Below are 9,306 nucleotides of genomic sequence, written 5' to 3'. Positions count from 1 at the left end.
GGGCACGAGACTCCGTCACTAGGTCACAACTAACGGTAGAATAAATAACGAAACAAAACACTCGCACGTGTAACACGTAAAAAGGGGAAACGCTCCCTCTCCAAACCTATGTTTCGGTCACACGTTGTGTGGGAACCAGACCGTCCTGGACAGAGTCCCTCACGCTGTGGGTTCCCGTCGAACACACCGGGACAGCCACGGCGTCCAGGCGGGCTGCTCAATGCTCCCGAAATACGTGACTTGCTCGCCACACGTTCTGTGGCACGCTTCTCAGTAACTTAAAGATGGACTCGAAGCTTCCTGAACGTGAGGAAGCAGGTGAAGGCAGCAGGAGGGCCTGCCGCCATCCCGGGGGGCTGCGTGTCACAGGTGCAGGTCTGCCCACAACAGGGAGGAACCCCGTGATCCTCGCGCTCCACCCCCACCCCACGTCTGTACCGTGAGACGCAGAGAGGAAGCAGCAGCTGCGTCCACGGGGTGGGGGGGGGGGGCGGGCATCTCTGGACACAGCCGGAACGGTCTGTCGGGGTGGGGGCAGGGGGCCTGCCCGGGCGGCCGGGCACCCCGCCGCTCAGTGGGGTCTGCTGCTGGACTCCAAGTGCGATCGCTTGCCGGAGGTCAGCACTGCGGGATGGTCTCCCGGCTCGGGAAACGTCCTCTTGTAGCTCCGCCCATTGGACCCTCGGTGCCACTTGCAGATGTCGCCGCTCAGGATGTCCTGGATGTGCTGCACAATCAGGTTGATGGCCACTGTAGCAGAGACAGAGCGCACTGAACCGTGCCCGTTCCCCCTCGAGGCCTCCAGGCCAGCGAAAAATCTGCCGTGGGCTCGCTGGGCCGCGCCTGCCCGCGGTGGCCCTGGGCCTGGTGGCACCGCGTCTCAGCAGACAGAAAGACGCGGGTCGGGCAGTGAGCACAGTAAAACTCGGCGGCCCGGTCTGCGGGGGTTTCTGTGAACCAAGAGCCTGGGTAGGCCGCTCTCTGTGAATGAGGGACTCCCCCGTCGATACACATCTTTTCCCAGCTTTACTGAGCTATAACTGACGACCGGCATCGGGTCAGCTTAAGGTGTACGACGTGTCAAACCCCTTTTTTAATACTTGGAACCTGTGTCGTTAACGTGCACGGACAGGCAACCGTCCCAGCCTCAGGAACGGTGCCAGGACCGGGCAGGGTCTGCTTTGGGGCTCTGGGAGGCAGACGGAGGAGGCGGGGCGGCTTCTTACCCATGTTGTCCACCCCTCGGGGGATGATCACGTCGGCATACTTCTTCGTCTGCAAGGCAGAAAGGGGGGTCTCGTAAGGATCTGTCCCCCCCCCCCCCCGGGGTGACTTCTAGTTGTTTGAGGCCAGATTCAATGGCAGGAGAGCAGCCCCAGGGCGTAGCAGGGACCAGTGTCGTGGCAGACCGTGGGGCCGGGATTCAGGGCTTAGCCAGGAGCCGGAGGCAGTGACCCAAGAGGCAAAACAAGAAGGAGAAGCGGAGGCAGCCGGAAGAGACGTGTCTCTCCCCTGGTGTCTCTCGCGCTTTCCCGTGGACGCCACCGTGGGAACATTTCTCTGTGCAAACAGCGCACCGAGCCAAGTGCAGCGGGGCGTCCTGCCACAACACGTGACCTTCCTCCTCAGGAACTAGGAAGCTTTCTGCAGGAGGCCCGGTGCGGTGAGCCTGCTCCCTCGCTAACCCCTCCCCAGCAGGCGCCCCTCTAGGTACGGGCAGGGAGACAGATAGACTAGGAGGCACAGGGCCACCGAGGAGCGACCCCAACTAGAAGCCGCTGAGGGGGACACACGTGAATCAGGCAAAGCAGAGGGAGAGCAAAGAGAAACGGGTCGGGGCTGAGGGACCGACCCGCGGAGTGTGCAAGGTTGCAGGCGTGTCGATACGGACCAACAGGGCACGTCACAAGAGATGAGCCACACGGGCCGGCGGTGGGGACCCACCGAGGACATGAGCACAGGGGGCCAGGCTGGTTCCACAAGGTTTGCTCACTGGTGGGGTGCAGATGAGGGGACGGCGAGGGGCAGGAGGGATGGAACCCAATGCAGAGCTGAGAAAGGTCGTGCTCCCGGGGGTGGGGGAGGGACACGGCCACCCAGGCTGGACTCGGTGTGAGGCTGTGAGTAAAACGAGTGGCAAGTTCAAGGGCGGTCCACGCAGGGTCACCGTCAGACCGGGCACCCAGAGTTTTGCCGTAAACCACCTACTTTGCCAAACATCTTTCTGTGAATAACAGGATATAACCATTTACTTCTCTAACCATTCTCCGGGCGCTTCTGGAAACGTGAACGTGAGATAAAAAAACGTTCTTTTCAAGCAACGGGAGAGGGAACTCGTTTGTCCAACTTAACCGAAGCAGGAAGCCGGGTTCGAGTGCCTTTGTGCCGTATTTCACTTTTAAGAAGCAAAATATTAAGTTTCCCCTGAGAAGCACCTGGAAACCCTATCCAGTTAGGACGGAAGGTGGAGGACACGACAGATGGCCGTGCAACAGTGAAGGCCTCCCCGCAGGCCACCTGGACCTGGAGAGCCAGCCACGGGCAGCCTGGAGAAACCCGCGGCAGGGACAGGGGGACGAAGTGCCTACGGTGTGCCAGATCTGTGTCCGTTTGGGCCGCGAGCAAACACGTCCCTGCCTTCGTGGCGTTTCCCGTTGTGAGAGGGGCCAGCAAAGCAGGGAGTGTGAGACCAGAGGTGCCTGGAGATGGGGGAGCAGGGGGTTCCTGGGGTGAGCACATGGGGTGAGTCAAGGCCCGCAGCAGAGAGGAGGTGAGCTGCGTGGACGTGGGGACGAGGGGCTTTTGTAGGCAGAGAAAGTGATAACGCAAAAGACGCTTCAAGAGCTGGGAATGGCCTGGGAACGAGGTGCAGTGGGCTAATCTCTCCATTCGTAAATCAGACCCTGTGCACCCACGATTCAGCTCTCCCGGAACAGGGCGCCAGGGGTCCCTCTCGAAGAGGGAGAAAAGGAGGGTCCCGAGTAGGCGAAAGGTACCGGCAGGCAGAACTCCTCGAAGGCCGGCTTCACGAAGGTGGTGTACTGGGTCAGAATCTGCTCCAGATCCCTCCCGCGGTGCACGTCCCGAAGAACTGGGGCAAGAAGAGGAGGGCGGTGAGGACCGGCGGCCGGCCTGGGCCAGGGGCAGAGAGGCCCGCGTCCGCCTCACCTCTTCGCGACAGCCTGACGTCGGAGTCCGTGTCCACGAAGAGGCGCAGGTGAAACATGTCGCGGACCTCCTGGCTGTAGAACACCAAGATGCCCTCAAACAGGACCACATCTGCAGGGTAGACCACCGTGGTCTCCGGTAACCTGTGAGGTGAGACCCAGAGATGGGCCCTGCTGGCGATCCGGGGTCCGGCGGGCCCGGGCCCAGTCGGCGTGGAGGGGGACAGATCGCAGCGGGGAAGGGGTGGGTGTGCAGAAAGACCACAGGGCAGGTCAGTCTGTGGACGCCCCGGTGGGGACGTGCTAGCTGCCCCCCCCCCCCCCCCCCCCCCCGCAAACAGTCCCTCTCCCTGGAACCACTGCTCACCTGGAGTGGGTCACAAAATCATAGGTTGGGACCTCGACGGTTTTGCCCTCCACGATGTTTTTCAGAGTCCTGTGCATCAAATCGTTATCAAAAGCATCTGCGGGGGATAGAACAAAAGGCAGGACTATCTATCCAGGTGCCCTTGTGCCGGGGACGGAGCGACTCCCTCTGCCTCGGGGTCGGCCAGCCACGGCTTGGGTGCTGGCCCGTACCCACGACCCTCAGGAACATTTTGGACTGGGAGCCGCCCCTGCAGACTACATTTACGGGGCCGCTGCCCAGGCTCCTGTCCCACACAGAAGTTTGCACCCAGCGATTTCCTGAGTGGCCAGCCCAGGGAGGTAGGTGGGTTAGAAATCTACTTCTATTTTTCTTTTTTTTAATGTTTATTTATTTTGAGAGACAGAGTGTGAGGGAGGGAGGGGTAGAGAAAGAGGGAGACACAGAATCCCAAGCAGGCTCGAGGCTCTGAGCTGTCAGCACAGAGCCCGACCTGGGGCTCGAACCCACAAACCGTGAGATCGTGACCTGAGCCGAAGGCGGACGCCTAAATGACTGAGCCACCCAGGCGCCCCCATCTGCTTCCATTTCTGAGAAATAACTACCGACGGACACTCCTCAGGCCTTCCTCCCACGTGTCCCCCAAGAAAGAAAGATGGGTGCCAGCCACAGGGTGAAGTCTTCTAGCAGCGGCAGTGGCAGGCAAGGGCAGGCTGGCTCTCTCCCCTCATCTATCTACCCCACTTCCACCTGTCCCCTGACCAGACCAGATCAGACCAGAGTCCGCCCTCTGGTTTACCCACTGCTTCCCCTGCTGGCCTCTCAAGGACTTTGGCCCCAGGGCAGGTGGGGAAATGCAAAACGCTGTGCACAAAGGACCCCAAACAGCTGGAAGTGTGCATGGATTTCTGGGGTCCCCTCCACCGAGACGACTTCCTGGCTGGCTCCAACCAAGGAAGCCGGGAACGCCTGCGGGGCTGCTCGGGGGCCCAGGGGGCCAGGCAAATTCCATGGAAGCACTCGGGCCTCTCTGCATCCCCATCCGACCCTGGAGCCCAGACCCCTTGGCCTGTCCTCCCCTGCTCCCCTCAGGGTCTTGCGCTGCACCTGGGTGGTCGAAATTGTACTGGCCCTTCAATGCCTTGGCTTTCTGCTCTGCAGTCAGGACCTTGTAGAACCTATCTTGGCTCAGGATGACCAGCTTCCGCTGCCGGTGGTCCACTTCGTTCTGGCCCAGCAGCTCCATGATCTTCTCACACACAGTGGACTGGGAATACACAAACAGGATTCCCGCCTGGACCCGCTTCTCCTGCCACGGGGCGGCCCTTTCCCGGCCGTTTCTGCAGGGAGCTGGCTTCTGGGGACACCGACCCACCAGCCCCCACGGACTGCCCAGCAGGCCGGCGACAGGTGGGGCTGGGCTCGGGGTAGGGCCGCGGGGCACTGGCAGGGGCAGCACGCACCGGGGGCCCCAGAGGAACCAGGCCGGCGGGAAGGCTGTGGGGGTGGGGCCCGAGGGCAAGCGCCCCCCGCCCCGCCTGCCCACCACGGCCGCAGCCCCGCGCTCACTCCGCCCCCCGCTCCGCCCACACCCTAGAGGGGGGCGCCTTGGCAGCCTCTTCTCTGGCTAGAGGCCGCAACGGGCCGCCCGGAGTCTCAGGGGGCCGGGGATCGAGCTGCACGCAGGCCCCGCCGGGCCGCTCAGCCCCTTACCTTCCCGCTCGCGGTGCCGCCGCTCACCCCGATCAGGAAGGGCCGCTGGTGAGGGCGGTCCGCCTCCGGCGCGGCGCCCTCGCAGTCGCCGCCTCCAGCGGAAGCCATCGCGGGCTCCGCTGGCCGGCATCGGGGTCCTCGCTCCCGGCGCCTCCCGGAACCAGCCCGTCTGCTCGCCCCCGCTAGAAGGTCGGAGACGCCCCCCCCCCCCGCCCCACCCCCGGGCTCCACTTCCGGGAGCCCGGGGACGGGAGCGCGCTGAGCACCGCGGCAGTTGTAGTCCAAGGCAGCGGAGGGCGGCCGCGCATGCGTCAGGCGGGCCGCCCACCGTTGCCGGGGAAACGGAGGCCCGCTGACCTTCGGCGGCGTCCGCCGGAGCCTCTCGCGCAGCCGGTTTGCGGCGAAGGACGAAAGCCGCCGAGTACCGCATTTGGCTGTAGGAGATTCCAGTCGCGGAGCGGCCTCCGCATCAGAGGCGGTGGCCCGGGAAGTTCCCTCCGTCTGCGCCTCAGGTGCCTAGGGGCTTCGGGAATGATCTCCCGAGACTGCAGGCCGGGGTGGGGTCAAGGGGAGCGCCAGGGCCGGCAAGTCAGCCTCCTGAGCCGCGTGGCCAGGGTGGGAAACACCGACTTTACGGCCTCGTGAGCTGTCACCCCGAGAACGCGGTACGGATTCTGCTCCTATCCAGCGTCCTCGCCGGCGCACAGCCTCCCTCACCCCGCGCTCCACTCCGGCCAGAGTTTCCTAAAATTCCTCCGATCGCGTCGCTCCTCCCCCAACCCCCGTCTTCAGCGGCTCCCCACCAAGTCTCCTTAACCTCCCCAGCACTTGGTGACAACGATGACTTTTTAGACGCCTGCACTAGGCAGGCTGTGAGCCAAGGAAGCAGACTGGGTACCCCTGTCCCCCTAGTGCCTGGCGCAGAGAAGGCAAACGCTGATGGGCCCAAATGGTCTGTTTCCGCAAGGGATCAAGACTCTCTTTACAGGTCCGGCTCCCCATGCAGCGTGAGCCCCATCATGAGTATTTGATGACAATGAGGTATGAAGCCACAAAGACTACACCAGGCAAAGTCGCTCTTTAGGCAACTTCAAAAGTACTAGCCGGGTTGGCTGGGTGGCTCAGTCTGTTAAGCGTCCAACTTCGGCTCAGGTCATGATCTCGCTGTTGGTGAGTTCAAGCCCCACTTCGGGCTCTGTGCTGACAGCTCAGAGCCTGGAGCCTGCTTGGGATTCTGTGTCTCCCTCTCTCTCTGCCCCTCCCCCGTTCATGCTCTGTCTCTGTCTCAAAAATAAATAAACGTTAAAAAAAAAATTTTTTTTTTTTTTTTAAGTACCAACCCATCTCAGGAGAGGCTGCAGGCAGCTTCTGCTGGTCAGAGGGCAGGGGTGCAAAGGGGACTTGGGCCTCCTGAGCTCTGGAACTTGGACAGACTGAAGCCAATGCAGGGACAGGAGAAAGCCACCTCCTCACTGAGAGGAAGGACCTTACACAGGAGCTCAAAGTCAGGAGGACCACTCACCTGCTAACAGTGAGCATGTGGGGTCTGGAGCCGCGCTCTGGGCTGAGAGAGGGGACAGCCTTTGGGCTCTGCTGAGTGACCTCTGGCGGTTCTGTGATCACTTTGCATTTCCTCTGTTCCGAAACGGGGAAATGTTATGACTTGTTAAAATTAACATTTGGTGGGGCGCCTGGGTGGCGCAGTCGGTTAAGCGTCCGACTTCAGCCAGGTCATGATCTCGCGGTCCGGGAGTTCGAGCCCCACGTCGGGCTCTGGGCTGATGGCTCGGAGCCTGGAGCCTGTTTCCGATTCTGTGTCTCCCTCTCTCTCTGCCCCTCGCCCATTCATGCTCTGTCTCTCTCTGTCCCAAAAATAAATAAAAGTTGAAAAAAAAAATTTAACATTTGGTAAGTGGAGTGCGGGGGGGGGGGGGTGGGACGGGGGGGGGGGACTGCTGAATGGTGAGCAGAGTTTCAACAGACCACAGAGAAATTGAAGCAGAGACATTGACTACGCACAGGTCCTGGAGGAAATGCACATCACGGTCTCGAGGGGCCACCCAAGGAGGTCAAGGCAGAGTGCAGACAGGCAGGACCTGGTCACCTGCCTTTGTTAGGGTCCGTGGGTGGCGTGCTTTGGGGTCCTGGGCTAGGGCTGGATCGGTCTACTCAGACCAGAAGAGCGGGGAGAAGCCGCGTGGGCGCTGGTCACGAGGGCGGCCGCGACGTCCTGGGAGCTGCCACTTGTCATCACTCTGGCTGCTCCTGTCCTCCCCGGGGCCTGCGTTCCCCTGAGGATCCGTGCAGGGGAAGGTCTCTGCAGGCTGCTGGGCGGGACAGAGTGGCCACGAGGCCGCAGTCCCGCGGGGGGTGGAAACACATCAGTGAGGCTGTGATGCCAGAAAGCTCACAAAGGGCTGGGGTCTGACCCAGAGGAGGGGCCTGTTCTGGGTTTTCTTCAATTCTGTATTTGTCTCTTCGGCAATCTGTTCTTCATGGGGCCAATTATATTAACTGTATTTTCTTATTTTTTGTACTCTTGACGCTCTGGCCTTTGGGGCCCTATAGGCCCCGGGAGAGACTGCCCTTCCGAGGCTAACCAGTTCTTGGAACAGCAGAGAGAGCATGTCTCTTACCTGCAAACTGGCCGGCCCCCAACCACTTCTCGTCTGACTCTCACTCGGGCTCCCACCAAGCCCCGAGCCTGGACCTTTCCTCCCCGCTGTCCAATCCTACCCTTTGCAGGGCTGACTCTTCCCAGCACCCCTTCCCCAAGGTTACACTCCGGCCCCGCCCCAAGCTGGACCAGGCGAGCCTCATCCGGGTCATTAGTGGCCTGGGCACTTTTCCTGGGGAGCACCTGCTAACCGCTGCAGTGTAAGCAGATTCTGCAGTCGCTTGCTTGAGGCTCGTCTGGAGAGCAGAAACCCCGTGAGGGCAGGGCCCTGGCCGAGCCTCTGCTGGGCACGGTAAACTGTTGTTGCTGAGCGGGACTCGGGGCTGAGAAGGCTTTGGGTTTCTCAGCAGCGAGGTGGGCCTGGTAAAAATAAGCGGTGACAATCCTCTGGGGTTCTCGGCTCCTGTCCTCACCACCCCCGCCCCCCGCCCCCTGCTCTCCAAGGCCGCCCTCCTTCCCCACCCCCTCGGCCCACCCAGTCGCCTGCAAAAATGTCAGTTCATGCCAAGCACGTCTTTAAGCTTTTATTGAACACAGGTGGGCACTCGGCACTTAAAGCTGACCAGGCATCAATGCTTTAAGTAGCGTTTATTGTCATTTTCCTAATCACAGAAGGAACCCATGCTTGTTGCAGAAAACACACACACACACATAAAACTAGAATCACCCATCACCCCTCAAGCAGGGAAAGCAGTGGTTTTGTATCCCCATGTCGGCTCTCTGGCCTCATGCGGCTATGGCTACACGGTAGGATGATAAACAAGATTTGGCTCTGAATCTTAAATATCAACAGTAAAGCCTCACATCAGCCCTAGGATGTGGGTACCATTATGCTCCCATTTTCCTAACGGGGAAGTTGAGAAGCAGAGAGATCACACGGCTTGCCCACGGCTTCCAGTCCAGATAGCCGAGCTGGTAGGCGTAGCAAGTCAACCCGACCCCTATGCACACTCGCGCACCTTCCAAACGCCGAGAAGCGCATACCCTCTCTCTTCCAAGACAAGAAAGGGAAATGTGATAGACCAGGCCCCTGAATGAAGAAGGTCCTCGTAGCCAGCGGTTGAAACCGAGTTGCCCACGAAGGGGTCAGGACCAGATGGTGCCTCGGAGGTGGGAGTCAAAGCCACAGCCCCCCAAACAGCCACTGGGTTCCGGAAATGGCCCTGTGCCTACTGCTGGAGCCTGAAGGCACCGCCCCTTAGTGAACCTAAGTAAACCACTATACCGATGGCTCTGGGTAGAAAGAGTCCTCCCTAAGAAGGTGGAACCCTTGGCAAGCTCTATGCCCGATGCGAGGCTTGAACTCACAAACCGAAAAATCGTGACCTGAGTTGAAATCAAGAGTCCGACGCTCAACTGACTGAGTCACCCAGGTGCCCCTA

General features: G+C 60.8%; 1 protein-coding gene across 2 annotated transcripts; it reads right to left on the bottom strand.

Annotated features, from left to right (window-relative positions):
* Nucleotides 1-70: 70 nt before the first annotated feature.
* Nucleotides 71-5,472, bottom strand: UCK1 (uridine-cytidine kinase 1). Of its 2 annotated transcripts, XM_053204481.1 has the most exons (8): nt 5,248-5,472; nt 4,642-4,801; nt 3,535-3,631; nt 3,169-3,311; nt 2,997-3,091; nt 2,589-2,699; nt 1,227-1,275; nt 71-750 (listed from the first exon to the last, which is right to left on the bottom strand). In XM_053204481.1, exons 1-8 carry the CDS (start codon nt 5,353-5,355, stop codon nt 572-574), a joined length of 942 nt encoding a protein of 313 aa, XP_053060456.1. In that variant the 5' UTR covers nt 5,356-5,472; the 3' UTR covers nt 71-571. The 2 variants fall into 2 exon arrangements, with proteins under 2 accessions (XP_053060456.1, XP_026891227.1); XM_027035426.2 differs by lacking the exon at nt 2,589-2,699 and having other exon boundaries at nt 5,248-5,469.
* Nucleotides 5,473-9,306: the final 3,834 nt, after the last annotated feature.

Source organism: Acinonyx jubatus, chromosome D4, assembly GCF_027475565.1.
Source record: "Acinonyx jubatus isolate Ajub_Pintada_27869175 chromosome D4, VMU_Ajub_asm_v1.0, whole genome shotgun sequence".
Taxonomy (NCBI): Eukaryota; Metazoa; Chordata; class Mammalia; order Carnivora; family Felidae; genus Acinonyx; species Acinonyx jubatus.
This window is presented reverse-complemented; position numbering and strand designations above follow the sequence as displayed.